This window comes from Delphinapterus leucas, chromosome 1 (genome assembly GCF_059928025.1).
Source record: "Delphinapterus leucas isolate spDelLeu-1000000601 "Yukka" chromosome 1, BTC_Dleu_Yukka2, whole genome shotgun sequence".
Lineage (NCBI taxonomy): Eukaryota > Metazoa > Chordata > Mammalia > Artiodactyla > Monodontidae > Delphinapterus > Delphinapterus leucas.
Window position 1 is genome coordinate 162,588,837 of NC_143129.1, and position 15,976 is coordinate 162,604,812.

The window sequence follows — 15,976 nt, forward strand, 5'->3', positions numbered from 1 at the left end:
GCGGGATCTAGTTCCCTGACCAGGGATCGAACTCTGGCCCCCTGCATTGGGAGTGTGGAGTCTTACCCACTGGAGCACTAGGGAAGTCCCAAGAAATTCAGTTTTTAATGGCATCATGGAAATATTATGGTTTGTGTTTAAACCTTAATTACTGTATGCTTTTGACAAATATAAATAGTAACAAAATATAAATTTTAAACGTGGGGGAAAAACATAAAGAACATTGCTTATTTGTTCTTGAAAATAACAGTGATTCAAATATTTCATTCAGATTTATCTATGCCTAACGAGAAAAATGATGTGGAACTTGATTCTCCACCTGCAAAGAAAAAAAGAATAGGTTTTTTCCAGACTTACGATGTGGAATATTTAAAAGTTGGTTTTATTATCTGTCCGGGATCAAAAGAAAGCTCACCAAGGCCACAGTGTGTCATCTGTGGAGAAATTTTATCCAGTGAAAACATGAAGCCAGCAAATCTTTCTCATCATTTGAAGACAAAGCATTCAGAATTAGAAAACAAACCAGTAGATTTTTTTGAACAAAAATCTCTTGAAATGGAATGTCAAAACAGTGCTCTAAAAAAGTGTTTACTAGTTGAAAAGTCACTTGTGAAAGCTTCTTATTTAATTGCTTTCCAAATTGCTGCCAGCAAAAAGCCATTTTCCATTGCTGAAGAAGTAGTTAAACCATATTTAGTAGAAATGTGTTCAGAAGTTTTGGGTTCCAGTGCTGGAGACAAAATGAAAACCATTCCTCTTTCTAATAGTACAATTGGACACAGGATTGATGAACTATCTGCAGACATTGAAGATCAGCTGATCCAGAAAGTCAGAGAGTCAAAGTGGTTTGCCCTTCAGATAGATGAGTCATTAGAAATCTCAAATACCACCCTTCTTTTGTGCTATATTCGTTTCATTGATTATGGTTGTAGTGATATAAAAGAAGAATTACTATGTTGCATTGAAATGCCTTCTCAGATGACTGGTTTTGAAATATTTGAACTAATAAATAAATATATTGATAGTAAATCTCTGAACTGGAAGCATTGTGTTGGTCTCTGTACAGATGGGGCTGCAAGCATGACTGGTAGGTGTTCTGGTTTAAGGGCAAAAATTCAAGAAGTTGCCATGAATACAGTGGCATTTACACATTGTTTTATTCACCGTGAACATTTAGCAGCAGAAAAGTTGTCTCCGTGCTTACATGAAATTCTTATGCAGTCAGCACAAATTTTAAGTTTTATAAAGAGCAATGCGTTGAATTCACGAATGTTAACAATTTTGTGTGAAGAGATGGGGTCTGAGCACGTGAATTTACCACTTCATGCTGAAGTACGTTGGATATCAAGAGGGAGAATTTTAACAAGATTATTTGAATTACGACATGAAATTGAAATATTTTTAAATCAAAACCATTCAGATTTGGCCAAGTATTTTTTTGATGAGGAATGGGTTGCAAAGCTGGCCTACTTATCAGATATTTTTTCACTTATAAATGAACTAAATTTAAGTCTCCAAGGATCTATGACTACTCTCTTCAATTTGTATAATAAAATCGATATACTTAAGAAAAAGTTAAAAATGTGGTTGAAGCGCATGCAAGAGAATGATTATGACATGTTCCCTTCATTTTCTGAATTCTCAAACTCATCAGGCTTAAATATGAGCAGTATTGCAAGCATTATTTTTGAGCACCTGGAAGGACTTTCTCAAATGCTCAATGACTGTTACCCACCAGAAGAAGACTTGTGTTCAGGAAATTTGTGGATAATTAATCCTTTTATGAATCACCAAAATAGTAATCTCACGGACTTCGAAGAAGAAAAACTAGCACGGTTATCGTCAGATTTAGGATTACAATCAGTATTTAAATCAATGTCTGTAACTCAGTTTTGGATAAATGCAAAGGCAAGTTACCCAGAACTCCATGAAAAGGCACTGAAATTTTTATTGCCTTTTTCAACTATTTATTTATGTGATGCTACATTTTCAGCTTTGACTGAGTCAAAACAAAGAAATCTGTTGGTTTCTGGCCCTGCCCTACGACTTGCAGTCACATCTTTAATTCCGAGGATAGAAAAATTAGTAAAGGAGAAAGAATAGTAATGTGCATATTGCTTATTATCAAAGTCTATACTTTTGTGTTAAATTTTGTATGAGATAAGTATCCTAAAATATAAATTCCTAATGTGGATGTGTGTTCTCGGTGATTAAATAAGTGTTTTAATAATTTTTCTCTTTTCATTGAGGAATTTAATAATTATGCATTTATACATAATTATATATAATAGTCCAAGGTAGAGAACTTAGCTATTTTATTGACTGATCAGATAATTTGGATTAGTGACAAAGATGTAGGTAATGAAAGGCCCAGTTTATAATGTAATAGCTAGCACACCTGGATGTTGAAACTGCTTGGTCTTTAGAAGCACATAGGACATTTCAGTCTTCGGCCTGCTGGCTACTTACCCAGCAGGTTGTGGGTAGGTAGAAAACAAAGATCCAAGCAGCTCGGCTATCAGGAAGTGGAAGCAGCAGGAGAGTTTGAGACCCCTGTTAGGGGCCTCTCTGGCTCTCTAGACCAGGCCTTGGCAAACCTTTTTCGTAAAAGGCTGGGTAATGAATATTTTAGGCTTCGCAGGCTGTAAGGTGGGAACTACTCAATTCTGCTGTTGCAGCACAAAAGCGGTAGACAATACGCAAAGTGTGGTTCAATAAACCACAGTTTATGAACTTATTTATGAACACTGAAACACGAATTTCATATAATTTTCATGTGTCATGAAAGCTGCCTTAAAAATTTTTATTACAAAATGTAAACAAACAAACATTGTTAGCTGAGGGAGGGGAAGGGAGTAAAACCAGAGCGCTTTCTGAATTTGTCATAGTTTTCTCATCCAGGTCTAGATAGATTTCCAGGTAAAAGCAGATGGGCCAGGAGTGGCCTGTAGGGTTTTGTTCAGTGAAAGCCTCTCTACCCATGGCTGTAAGAACCTGAATTTTCAAACACCTTTCCCATTTTAATTTCAGCTGAGAGATATTAGAGGGAAAATACGTTTCAGGCAATGATAGAAAAGAACAACTTATTTTAAAATTACTAGTTATTGATTTATTCTTAATAATTTCATAAATTTACTAATTTACAAATAATTCTGAGTTCTTACATGTGCCAGGCGTTCTGCTAGGCCTGCTCTAGGCTCGGAACTGATAACGGCATTATCCCCATTTACAGATGCAGACGCCACTGAGGCCCGCAGAGGTTAGGTGACACTCAGATCGCCAAGCTAGTGTGGCAAGGGCAGGAGCGACTCCCTCCTCCCCTACCCCCCCTACCCCCCGCCGCGCAACGCCTTTTGACCATAACAGAGCTCTTCTGCACGTCACGTCCATATACCCATGTTTGATTCTACTCTGTCCATACTAGCTGGGAGACTTTCCCTGAATTCGGAGGGGCCCGTTTAGTTAAGAGCAAGTGGGCCTCAGTATCCCCGTCTGTGAGATGGGGCTGCCCTGCCCAAGCACCGTCTCCTCCCTCAGCCGGTGCTGGCCCAAAAGAGGGCGGCAACCCCCTTGGGGGCGAGGAGCGGCGGCTCTGGCGCAGGTCTTCCGGCCGCCCCGGGAGGGAGGAAACGGACGGGCGGCAGGGGGCGGGTTTTCGGCGGGGCCTACCCTGAGGCGGGCGCGTCGCGGAGGCCTGCGCGGCCATGGCGCTCCCGCTCGCAGTTCTGCGCGTCCTGTTGGGCGGCTTCTTCGCGCTCACGGGGGCGGCCAAACTCTCGGAGCAGATCTCGGCTCCGGTGTCAGAGCAGATGGTGAGCGGCGCGGGGTGGGCGGCGGACGGTTGGGCGGGGGACTGGCCGCAGGGCGGCGGGGGCTGCGACCCCGGCCGTTACCCAGGTGCCTGGCCGGCCCCCGCCCCTCCCTGCCCGCCCGCGCCCCGCGGACCCGCCTGTCTTCGGGCCAGACGGCGCTAGAGCTGGGGGGAGCACCTGGACAGCTACTTAGGCGTGGGCCCCTGCCTGGGGAGTTCCTCCGAGTTCACTGGATTTTCCCTGGAAGGGGACGGTCACATTCCCTTCCATTCGGGCATTTTTGGCCTCAGGCAAATCTAGAGCCGATGAGGAATACTCTGGGACCCTTGGGGAGGGAGAGGGACCGAGCTCCCTTTGCGCCCTCCTTCCTTTGCTTGAGTTCTTGGGGGTGTTCATGAGACAGGGGGTTATTAATCCCGGCTTGTCAGAGTAGGAAACCTGCCCTGAAGGTGAAGTGTATCTGCTAAAGGTTACACAACTAGTCAAGAAGCAGGACCCAAACTTTATAGATACTCTCCTAACTTAGAATCCAGAGAGCCCTTCCCAGAGCCTGAGAGGGAGGCCTAGAAGTCGCCCTTCGACTTCCTGTCTAGTTCCAGACTCTCCGAAAAGCTGTCACGTCCTTCTACCCACCAATCTGCCCAGTCCCTCAAATAAGCCAGACTTCTAGATCTCTGCCAGTTTCCTTCTTCCAGGCCTGGCTTAGGGTGGGGGGTTGTTTGGGGAAGTACATCCTCAGAACCGGACAGCTTAGAGTTTCTTCCTTAGAGCACTGAGTAGGGGAGGTAGAGCTGAGGTGGGAGAGCCAGCAAAGGTAGCCAACCTAAGGGTCCAGGTGAAGTTGTCATGTGGCCCAGGACGGAGCTTGACTTAGCGAGCGAGCTGAGTCACTCACTTTGACCCCCTCAACTCCCCTTCTGTCTACTGCAATGAGAGCCAGGTCCCAGCATATGGTATTGAGTAGAATCTGTTTAATGAACGAGAATCTCCCCTTCCATTCCCTTCCTCCTCACCAAATATTCCCTGCATAGTAGCCTGAAGAGAAACCAGGCCAAACAGAAAGAGAAGCGCCGGAGTTCCCAAGGCCTTGGCACTAGATGAGAAAGCCCAAGCCTAGCTTCCTCTTCCCGGAATTTGGGGCTGGGTCGTAATCTGGTGAGAAGATCAGTCCATCTCTGTACCACCATCCCACCCTTCTTGGAGCGTAAAGCCTGTTTTCTGATTCCAAAGCTCAGCCCCCCAGGGAGGCCGTCTCCTTTCCAGGCTGGCTGACCTTAGCCCTGGACCTGGCCTAGAGTAGTATCTCCTTTGCTGGGGGAGTTGAGGGCACTGGCACAGAATGCCTCTGTGGAGCATCTGGGCAGTGGATCCTTGGTGACTCTGGCTGACAGGCATTCCCTGCCGCCCCTAGAAAGCCCTGTTCGTGCAGTTCGCTGAGGTGTTTCCGCTGAAGGTGTTCGGCTACCAGCCAGATCCCATGAGCTACCAAGTGGCTGTGGGCTGGCTGGAACTGCTAGCTGGGTTGCTGCTGGTCCTGGGCCCACCGATGCTTCAAGAGATCAGCAACTTGCTTTTGACACTGCTCATGATGGGTAAGGGGGGTGCAACTGGGCTGGTGAAATGGGGACTTCTAGGCGAGGGTGATAGCAAAAAGTCTGACTCTTCTTGTTACTTTTGCCACTCTTTTCCTCTGGAACCAGAAGCATTTCCTGCTCTATTGCAGTTTCCATGGTCTTCAGACTAGGCTAGGTGCTTTTTAAACTTAATATACTATAACCCTCTTCTATGTCAGATATACCTTCTATGTCATCAATTCTATTGGCTGCATGGTATTTCCATTATAAGGATATACTGTAACCTAAAAGCCCCTACCCCTTTCTCATTACCTCTACCCTGAGATGAGGGGATGGAGTAGCAGCCGCCACTGGACTCATGTGTCTGGCAGGTGGAAACAGAGAGCAAGGAAGCCGGGCCCCCTGACCAGAAAGGCAGAGGATTTCCCTGGGGCAGGCATTCCTAGAGGGCCCCCTCTTAGTGGCTCTGCCCACAGACAGCTGCTGCTTCAAAGGCCAGACATCTTCAGGCTCTTCTATGTCCCCTGGCCTTGTGTCACCATTGCTGCTGCCACTACCACCCTTCTTCCAGGCTTTCTTTCCATTTCCACAGCTTCCTTCATTTTCAGATCTTTCCCACTACCTCCACCAGCAATCCCTGGGCCTTCTTCCCTCCACTAGGATTGAGAAAGGAGAAGGATCAGGGAGAATCTGTTCCAAAATGCCCACCTACTCACCTTGCCCTGTTTGGTTGGATTGTTGCTGTTTCTTGCCATCTGAGAGGGTCTACGTTAGTTCAAGAAACTTCTGATTTCTGGTTCTGCTTTCTCTGGGAGGTCAGAGAGATGAGTGTAGCTAGTTTAGGGTGTGTGTGTGTTGGTGGGGGGCAGTGTTCAAGAGAGGGCTTAAGGTGGAGTGGGTCAGCCTTGGCTGGAGGGCCCTGAGCTCCTGGATCTCCTGAGCATTCCCAGGGAGCCTCAGGGACCTCATTTTCCATTCCAGGGGCTATCTTCACTTTGGTGTCTCTGAAAGAATCACTGAACACCTGCATCCCAGCCATCGTCTGCCTGGGGCTCCTGCTGCTGCTGGATATCTGCTAGCTCTTAGTCCAAACTAAAAAGATGTTCAGACACCCTAGGAGGAAGTCTCCAAGTGCATTCAAGGAATCCTGGGAGTAGAGTCTGTCTTGCCTCCTCATGCCATGTCACTGCCAAAGCAGGAACATGGTGGAACACAGAGTGTCACCTTGTTACCAGTACACCCAAGGTTGGCCAGCGTTGAAGTAGACATCTGGTCTACCTGGCTCTGCTTTGTCTCTTGGACATTTACTGCTCTTTTTTGAGGGGTACACGTTACATATTCTAGCATTCCTCATGTCATGTGAAAATAGAAAATAAATTTAAATCACCCAAACTTTTAATGCCCCCAAATAACTACTTTCAATTCCTTTGTATAACTGTACCTCCCAGTTTTTTTCTGTGGCTTTATACAGATTTTTTTAAATGAAAATGAGACCATATATACTACTTTATTATCTGCTTTTTAAACCTAATACACTGTAATACCATTCTCTGTCTGTTTTACCTCATTGATGTTAATGGGTGCGTAGTATTCCATTGTAAGGATGTACTGTAATGTATCTATACAAGCCCCCAATGAGAAACATTTGGATTATTCCCAATTTTTTAACTATTGTAAACCTCACAGTTAATCATCTCTGCATATTTATTTTCTTTCCCTAGAAGTGAGGGTGCTGATTCAAAAGGCATGCACGTTTTTAAGGTTTTTATTATATGCTCAGAATTTACACATCGAGTACAGCAGAGTACTGAGTATACCTGCTTCTGCCTGCTGAGCCACGTGAGGTACTCCCCATTCTTTTTTTTTCTTTTAAATTTTATTTGTTTTTGGCTGCGTTGGGTCTTTGTTGCTGCACGCGGTCTTTCTCTAGTTGTGGTGAGCGGAAGCTACTCTTTGTTGTGGTGCACGGGCTTCTCATTGCGGTGGCTTCTTGTTGCGGAGCACAGGCTCTAGGCGCACGGGCTTCAGTAGTTGGAGCACGCAGGCTTAGTAGTTGCGGCATGTGGGCCCTAGAGTGCGTGGGCTCTAGGGCGTGTGGGCTTCAGTAGTTGTGGCATGGGGGCTCCGTAGTTGTGTCTCACGGGCTTAGTTGCTCCACAGCATGTGGGATCTTCCTGGACCAGGAATTGAACCTGTGTCCGCTGCATTGGCAGGCAGATTCTTAACCACTGTACCACCAGGGACGTCCCTCCCATTCCTTTTTTTAATTAATTAATTTACTTTTGGCTGTGTTGGGTCCTCGTTTCTGCGCAAGGGCTTTCTCCAGTTGCGGCAAGCGGGGGCCACTCTTCATCGCAGTGCGCGGGCCTCTCACTGTCGCGGCCTCTCTTGTTGCGGAGCACAGGCTCCAGATGCGCAGGCTCAGCAGTTGTGGCTCACGGCCCCAGTCACTCTGTGGCATGTGGGATCCTCCCAGACCAGGGCTAGAACCTGTGTCCCCTGCATTGGCAGGCAGACTCTCAACCACTGTGCCACCAGGGAAGCCCCCTCCCATTCCTTTTTATCTTGTGCACTTGAGAGTTGTAAAGCTAACAGAGATGGGCATTAAGTCATTTTACAGGACCTGAAACTGCCAGGGAAGTGCTCCTTGGACACCTAGATGGAGGCAGGGGACAGCCAACTCTAAGGCATGCTGCATGTTAAAGCAGTGCCAGAACCTGTGATGAATCCCAGAGGTCCTAGGGAGTCAGAAGGGTGTGTGTGAGAGACAATTCTCGAGGGCAAGTGACCATGTTAGGGTACCTACTATCACATCACCAACCATCTTCACCTCAGTGGGGTTCTTTTGGGAAGTGATGTACCTCCATAAGGGAAAATAGTGAAGAAAAAGAAATCATTTATTTATGCAAATACTCTAGCCACCAGCCTACAAATTGCTTTGGGGGTTAGGGAATGGCTTTTGGGAGCCCACAGGAGTGAGAGAAGTCTATGTATTTACTCCATTTCATCTTCACTATAGAAGGGTAATTTCTGCTCTGACACTGACGAGCTGGGAACCTCAGGTAAGCTAGCACTCTTAGTTAGGTCTTCTTGTGTCTGAAAGCACAGTGATGCAATCTCTCTATAGTTAGGGGTGTGTGTGTGTGTGTGTGTGTGTGTGTATGTGTGTATACATATATATGTATATTAATACATATATATGTAGTAGTATATGTATACTACATGTACAGTGTGTCAAAACAATAAGGAAACTTTCTGTCACATAAGAGGTCCAGAGATAACATAGCTTCAGTTTCTTTTTTTAAAAAAAATAAATTTATTTATTTTTCTCTGCATTGGGTCTTCGTTGCTGTGCGTGGGCTTTCTCTAGTTGCAGCGAGTGGGGGCTACTCTTCGTTGCGGTGTGCGGACTTCTTATCGTGGTGGCTTCTTTTGTTGTGGAGCACGGGCTCTGGGCGCCTGGGCTTCAGTAGTTGTGGCTCACAGGCTCCGTAGTTGTGGCTCGTGGGATCTAGAGCGCAGGCTCAGTAGTTGTGCTGCTTTCAATTTATTGCCTTCTGCCCTCAGGGTTACAAAATAGCTGAAGCAGCTCCAGACAACACATTTGCACATAATATCCAAAGGTGAAAAGAAAGAGGAAAGCTCTCTTAGAAGACCCTAGGTTTCCCCTTGCATCCCACTGTACAGAATTATGTCACATTTCCATTCTTAGACCAATCACTGGCAAGGAGAATGGAATTTCCAAGTTGGACTTAGACAAGTTAAGATTTACCCACACTGGTCAAGTGGTCAGCAAAGAAGAAGGGAGAGAGTAGATAGTGCCACTTATTAGCTTATTTGCAAATATGGATAATAATGGCAAATATTTTCATAGAGTTGCTGTGAAGATTTAGTGAGTTAAAGTGTTTACAATAGTGCCTGGTACATAATAAGTGCTCAGTAAACGCTATTATTAAATAGTGTTTGTTATTAAATAGCAGTTCTGCAGATGAGAAAATGGATTCAGAAAGCTTAAGTGCCTATGTGTCAGACCTGAGACTAGAATTAAGACCTGGTTGACTCCAGAACCCACACTTTACACTGCACCAGTTGCCAAAGTTGGAAGTGGGCAGGTGTGGCACCCCTGCTCTTCAACTTGAAGGTAGATGGGACGATCGGTTCAATGTAATTAAATCTCCATTGCTTCCCAGAATTGCCCTTCTGCATGAAAATTTTGAAGCCCTTGAAAGTAGAGCCTGGAAACCCTGGGATCTTGGCCTCTTACCATCTCCACCCCTTCCAGGATTCCATAGCCAGCTTGTCTCCAACCAGGACTTTGAGTAAAACCTCACACAGCTGGTATTAGATTGAAGGCTCCTATTTACCGAGGCTTGGCCTGTAAGCTGATTTAGCAGCTACAGGGCCCTTCAAGCTTGGCTGTAGGGCCCACCCAGCAGCTTCAGGAAAGGCAGGGTGCTGGAAGAGTAGGCTGGCCAGCTGGTATGGAGGAGCAGTTGGGATTGACAGCAGCAGGAGTATCTTCAGCTTTAGCTGTGCTGCCTCACCCCAAGGAGAAGCCAGGCCTTAGGAAACGGGCCCCCCAAACCACAGCCTAAGGCTTGGTCAGGTCGGCACAATGACATTCAGCTGCGAGGCCTTCCTTATACTTTGCTATCTCCCTCCCTGTGCCCCCTTGCCTTGCAATGACATTCCCTTCCCTTGGGGCCCTGGCTGCACCCCACAAACCCTGCTCACAGCTGCCACAGGTGGACTCCAGCCCTTCCAGCTGTTGAGCCCATTCTTCATGTCGTGTCTGGGGATTAGTCAGTTGATGGGAGGGCCTAGGATATGTGGGTGGCAGTGGATTCTGATCTGTCTCAGCTCCTTAAACCCAGGCCCCCAGGAACCCAAAGAGATCTGCAGCAGCCAGAGCAGCAAGAGGTAAGAGAGGAGTGATCTGGTGGGAAGGTGGGGAGAGGTTCAGGGTGGGATGGTTAGGGCCAGAGCCATGGTGGGCCGAGCTGAGCGCGAGGGGCAGAAGGGAATACACTCACTCAGGGTCCCAGAAAGGACTGGAGCCTGAGAGATTCAAAGGTGGAAGTACAAATTTTGGTATTGGAGGAACCATGTTTTGGAACACCCTAGGAGTGTGACTATGTGCCACAAATAGGAACAGGACATTGGCTTGTGCACTTATCCCCCTTGGGGAGAGGGGGAATATGCCCAGATGTGTTTGTGCTGTTGTGTTTGACTGGGGTGTCCGTGTCTCTAACGCTGTGTGTGTGCCTGTGTGAGTGTACACATTTATCTCTGTGCTGCCTAGAGGGGAAGGGAGCGTGTCTCCCCAGTGTCAGCCAGTGCTCAGAGTTTTACTTATGTTTTCTCATAATCCCCCCAACAACACTGTGAGGTAGGTGTTTTAATCTCCATTTTACAGCAGAGAAGACAGGCTCAGTGAAGCTGAGTAATCTGCCCGAGGTCATATGGCAGATAAATGTGTGTATCTAGGATCTGCCTGATTCCCGGGTCTGTGCTCTTTTTGATTTGCTGTCCAAAGTTTTAAATCAGACCCAGGACCTCTTTGTGGTCAAAAGGCAAGGGGGAAGGAAACAAGACTGGAAGGCCTGTGAGATGTGAAACCTTTTCAGCTCTGCCCAGGGTGCTCCAGGCAAGCCCCAGGAGAGGACCTTCACCAAGGTAAGTCCAAGGTCACTGTGCATGGGCCTGCCTCTGGGTCACTGCATCCTAAGTCCATAACTCTATCCATGCCTCACTCTCCCCCCTACTGATCTGGATGGCACTGGAGCAGGGAGGCTTGGGCTTTTTCTAGGAAGGACCCTATATTCCAGCCTGGTTTCTCCATAACTCCCTGTTGGCTCAGCCTTGCTTAGGCTTATTAATGCACATACCTGGGCACCACAAATCAGAACCGTACACCATCTGTGAGGGACACCTTCACCCTCCCAGTCACCAGGGTTGGAAATTTCCAAACTACCTGGGATTCCTGTCTCTTCCTCATTTTCTACATGTTGTCACCAAGCTCATTCTACTTCAGATAACTCTGGAGCCCATCCCCTCCTCTCCATCCCCAGCTGGTGCTGGCTGTGCTCAGGCCTCAGCCCCTCGCCGGGCTTCCCACCACCACCGACTGAGGAAAAGAGGACGGGGGTCGGGTGGGGGAAGGCGGGATGGAGGGCTCTTGTATGGCTAACCTCCATGGTGACCTCTCTTCCTCTTGCTAGCCCAAGGTCCGAGATGAACAGCAGCGCTGGGGACCTGGGTGTTGGTGCTGGTGGCCGCAGCCCCTGGGGTGACCCTGCTGGCTTCATTGTGGTGCCCACAGCCTACGCCTTGGCGCCGGGCCTGGGGCTGCCGGCCAACGTGGCGGCCCTGGCAGTGTTCGTCCGCCGCGGCAGGCGCCAGGGCCAGGCCCTGCGTCTCCACCTGCTCAACCTGGCCATGGCCGACGTGCTCTTCATGCTCACACTGACGCTGTGGCTCACCTACTACCTAGGCCCGACCCACTGGCCCTTCCCGGAGGCTGCCTGCTGCGCGGCCGGGACCACCTACTGCGTATCCACCTATGCGGACTTGGCCTTCGCGGCGCTCACCAGCGTGTGCCGCTGCGGCTCGGTGTGCCCGCCCAGCCCTGCGCTGCTGGGGCCCCGCCCACGCCACGTGTGCTGTTGCCCAGCTGGCCGGCCAGGCCTGTGCCGCACCCTCGCTGGCCACCCCGCATGCGCTGCGCCCCAGGCCGGGCAGCGCCAGCGCAGGCCTGGCCTACGCCACCGTGGCCTTCTTCCCCGCCGCCTTCCTGCTGGTGCTTGCGGCCTATGTGAGCTTGGCGCGGGTGCTCGCTGCGCCCTCGGGCCCGGGCCCGGCCCTCGCCCCAGCCGGTCCAAACCGGCGCGCGGCCAGGACCATGGTGCTCGGGCACCTGTTGGTCTTTGCCCTCTGCCTGGCGCCCTACCACCTGCTGCTGGCGCCCTGGGTGGCCGGGCAGGAGGGCACCGTGGGCCGCGACGACAGAGGGTGCCAGGCCACCTCCACGCTTGACGTCCTGCACACCCTCAGCCTGGCGCTGCTGAGTCTCAACAGCTGCCTGGACCCGCTCATCTACTGCTTCTCTGTGCGCAGCTTCTGCCAGGACTGCTGGGCGCTGAGCTGCCTCCCGGGGGTAGGGAGGTCCGGGGCACACTCGGTCTCCTTGGCCTCCACGGCCTCCTCCTAGAGAGCCCCCTGGCCTGCTGCCTGCTTCACCCCTGCCACCCTCCCAGTGGCGTCCTGGGTGGTGAAAGCTCTTTGCAAGGACCTGGACTCCAGTCCTGACGCAGCCACATACTAGCCGCCTGTAGTTGTAGACCTCCGGGCTCTGTCAAAAGGGGAAAGAACATTCTTTGTTGACCCGAATGTTTCCTAGACTTTGCCAGTGTTTGGATACGGATAATATGCCATTGCTTTCAAAATCTCTGGGGATAAACCCCAAAGTCCTAAACAGGGCCTACAAGGGCTAACTGCCTCCTGCTTCTCTCAGCATCCTCTCATCCTCATTTTCCCTCTTCTCCTCTACCACATCTGCCCGTCTCCGTGGGTTGAGTCACCTTATCAGTCCCTGGAACAGACCAGTTTCCTCCTCTTCAAAGCCTTTGCAACTGACTGCCAGGAATGATGTCCCTCTGTCTCCTTTGCTAAGTTAATTCCTTTCCATTCTCACTTCTTCAAACATAGCTGTAGGGAAGCCTTTCTTGACCAGCACCACATACACCATTCCCTAGACTGAGTTAGATCTGGTTGCTCCTTTATAGCTCTTTCCACAATTGCAATCAAGCAATTAACTGGTTAGTTCTTTTTTTTTTTTTCTGTTGTTCTTCTTCTCTGTATTTATGTCGATCCATAAGAGAGTGCCATTTTTGTAGACCCAAAAGGGTTGAATAGTGGCAGTTTTATTTTCATCCAATTCAACTTAATAAATTCCATGTTTGTCTTATTTACTGCTTGCTACTGTGCCTTGCACGTAGTAAGACCTCAGTATGTCAGATGAATGCATGAAACCTGAATATCATTAGCTTAAAATGCTCAAGGACTCACTCAGACATTCTAGTCTCCGGTAGATTTTCCTCAAGTGTTTGTGGGATTCTCCAAGCTTGTATTACCAGATGCATTCTTTTTGTTTGTTTGTTTTTGTTTTTGTTTTTTTGCGGTATGCGGGCCTCTCACCGCTGTGGCCTCTCCCACTGCGGAGCACAGGCTCCGGACACGCAGACTCAGCGGCCACGGCTCACGGGCCCAGCTGCTCCGCGGCACGTGGGATCCTCCCGGACCGGGGCACAAACCCGCGTCCCCTGCATCGGCATGCAGACTCCCAACCACTGTGCCACCAGGGAAGCCCCCAGATGCATTCTTGAACCAGTCCTGATGATTGCTTCCGTCTGCAGTTGCTGGTTACCCACGACTCTGCCATCACCTCCACTGTCCCAAGAGTCCTGTGCCAAGACTTGGTGATAACCAAGCTGGAGATCCATCCTGCCATTAGCTGGGACATGGGTCCGCCAGACTTGCTGCCTTCCGCTTCAGCTGAGCCGGGACTCTGTCACTGGGTGCAAATCCCTGGCAATGGTTCTGGGCACCAGTGCTTTTCCTCCTCGTGCCTTGATGACTTAGCAGTTGGCTTCAAGTGGGGGAATGGAACCACTCCCTCTCCTCGGCCATGTTATAGGGGGCCCCATAACAAGACTACTTGGGTCTCAAGCTTAATGAGTGAGGGCAGCGTGTTCATGTTGCCAAGTCAGATGGGTCAGGAAGGGTTCACCAGTCAGCTACCATGTCTTACTGACCTCAGGTCCTATTGCTGAATTTGCCTTCTAATGGTAAGTTTGAGAAATTTCTTTAATTTTTGATACATTACCTTTCATTGTTCCCTTATTCCTTCTTTAACTGTTTTCTTTTACATTTTAAAAATAATACATGTTCATGAAAAATTCAAAGCAGTAGAGAAAAATGCAAAATCAGAAATAAAGCTTCCCCCAGTGGTAGCCACCATTCACAGTTTCTTGTATCTTTCCAGAGATTTTCTATTACAGTACAGATATAGGTATAGTCAATTTCCTTCAGAAATCCACAAATGGGATAGTGTTACAAGGCTCTTCTGCACTTTTCCTCATTTAATGTATCTTGTACCTCTTTTTATATCAGCACGTATAGATCTACCTCATTCTTTTTAATAGATGCAGAGTATTGATTTCACTCAATTGGTCCCTCTGTTGATGGGCGTTTTTTTTTTAACATCTTTATTGGAGTATAATTGCTTTACAGTGGTGTATTAGTTTTTGCTGTATAACAAAGTGAATCAGCTATACATATATTCCCATTTCTCCTCCCTCTTTTCGTCTCCTTCCCACCCTCCCTGTCCCACCCCTTGGGCATTTGTTTTACTGTGATAAATAATAATGCAATGAGTGTCCCTGTCCACAAATCTTTGCATACTTGTAAATCTGTAGAATAAATTCCTGGCAGTGAAATTGCTGCATCAAGGAGTATGTGTGTGCACTTAAATGGTTTAATTAAATCACCAAATTGCCTCCAAAAATGCAGCACCAATTACACACCCATCAACAGCTCGTAACAGTCCCTGTTTTATCACACCCTCACTAGGACTGGATATTGTCACCTGCCTCCTTCTTGAATCTGGACTCCTGTCTGCATTTCAACTGTGGGCATGGTTAATTTGTTTCTTTTTCCTAGAAGGCTTCTCAGTCTCCTCCATATCTGAAACCTGCCAGTGGGGGCAGAAGTGGGAAGGGAAAGGGTATCACCTGAGACCTCATACCAGCCAAACGCCTGTCTTGCTTGCTAGAGGAATTAAACAAAAGCCCAAATACACATTGGTAAGTCCACAGTAATTGTCATCTCTCCTTCCTTGGGAATTAGGTTGGCTCATTCCATGCAACACTGACCATCATCTCAGGCCAAGGCCAGGAGGCAGCCTGGGCCCACGTCATGAATTCACTTGCTCTGGTGGAATGAATTGCTTGGCCCCAGGGGCTGTGCAAAGCTGGGTCTCTGAGAAATGATCTCGTGTCCACGCTAGAGCCAGCTGAATCCCCTGAGGCCAAATTTGATTCTGTTCAAATAAAGAAATGATTCCCTGTGGCATCATCCATCCCCGTGGTCTTGTACTATCTTGCTTTTGATGTGACTTTTCCCTTAGTAGTCAGTTTCCTTTGGGAAATGTCTAACTTAGTCTTCTGTGTCTGACCTGAGGAAAAAGAACATGAGAGTCGATTGCCTCTGGGAGCTCAGACACAGTGGAAGGAAGGCCTCTGTTTGGAGTTAGTGCATTTGGGAATCACCCTCCCCTCTCCCTGGTGATTCAGGAGAGTAGGAACCTGGGGTGAGGACCCAGAGGCAAAGAGCCTGAGGGATGAGAGAGAACAGACGGCTTTGTACTGTCAATCCTTTTGGATTCTTTTTGCCTTGTTTATTCTAAACTTTCAAGAATTTGACCCAAGACCCTCCCTCAGTCCAGGATGGAGAAGAGGGAGCCCAGGTTGGTCCTTGATTAGATGCTGGACACCCTCTTTCTCCAGGATCCAGGGGAAACTCATCTGCCAA

The 15,976-nt window shown here is 48.3% G+C and overlaps 3 protein-coding genes across 11 annotated transcripts in view; all 3 read left to right on the top strand.

Annotated features, from left to right (window-relative positions):
- The window catches only part of ZMYM6 (zinc finger MYM-type containing 6), a 43,390-nt gene extending 41,198 nt beyond the window's left edge, over window positions 1–2,192 (top strand). For all 9 annotated transcript variants that reach the window (XM_089896388.1, XM_089896403.1, XM_089896423.1 and 6 more), the window contains one exon: window positions 272–2,192. In XM_089896388.1, coding sequence (XP_089752514.1) covers window positions 272–2,103 — 1,832 coding nt within the window. In that variant the 3' untranslated portion in view covers window positions 2,104–2,192. The remainder of the gene's footprint in view (window positions 1–271) is intronic.
- A 1,493-nt stretch (window positions 2,193–3,685) lies between these two features.
- TMEM35B (transmembrane protein 35B) lies at window positions 3,686–6,932 on the top strand. Its single transcript, XM_022575183.2, has 3 exons — window positions 3,686–3,812; window positions 5,224–5,404; window positions 6,368–6,932. The coding sequence occupies exons 1-3, from the start codon at window positions 3,705–3,707 to the stop codon at window positions 6,463–6,465; spliced, it is 387 nt and encodes a 128-aa protein (XP_022430891.1). The 5' UTR covers window positions 3,686–3,704; the 3' UTR covers window positions 6,466–6,932.
- A 113-nt stretch (window positions 6,933–7,045) lies between these two features.
- On the top strand, window positions 7,046–14,404 carry LOC111175557 (P2Y purinoceptor 2-like). Its single transcript, XM_089896433.1, is given in 3 exon segments — window positions 7,046–11,062; window positions 11,608–12,000; window positions 12,002–14,404. Coding segments are annotated over 2 exon segments (975 nt in total). The 5' UTR covers window positions 7,046–11,062; window positions 11,608–11,620; the 3' UTR covers window positions 12,597–14,404.
- The last annotated feature ends 1,572 nt before the right edge of the window (window positions 14,405–15,976 follow it).

What these genes read in the sequence shown, in the direction of transcription:
- TMEM35B (XM_022575183.2), top strand. Translation starts at nt 3,705, where the DNA reads ATGGCGCTCCCGCTCGCAGTTCTGCGCGTCCTGTTGGGCGGCTTCTTC. An exon ending in CTCCGGTGTCAGAGCAGATG is followed by an intron (nt 3,813 to 5,223) that starts GTGAGCGGCGCG and finishes TGCCGCCCCTAG; the next exon opens with AAAGCCCTGTTCGTGCAGTT. An exon ending in TTTGACACTGCTCATGATGG is followed by an intron (nt 5,405 to 6,367) that starts GTAAGGGGGGTG and finishes TTTCCATTCCAG; the next exon opens with GGGCTATCTTCACTTTGGTG.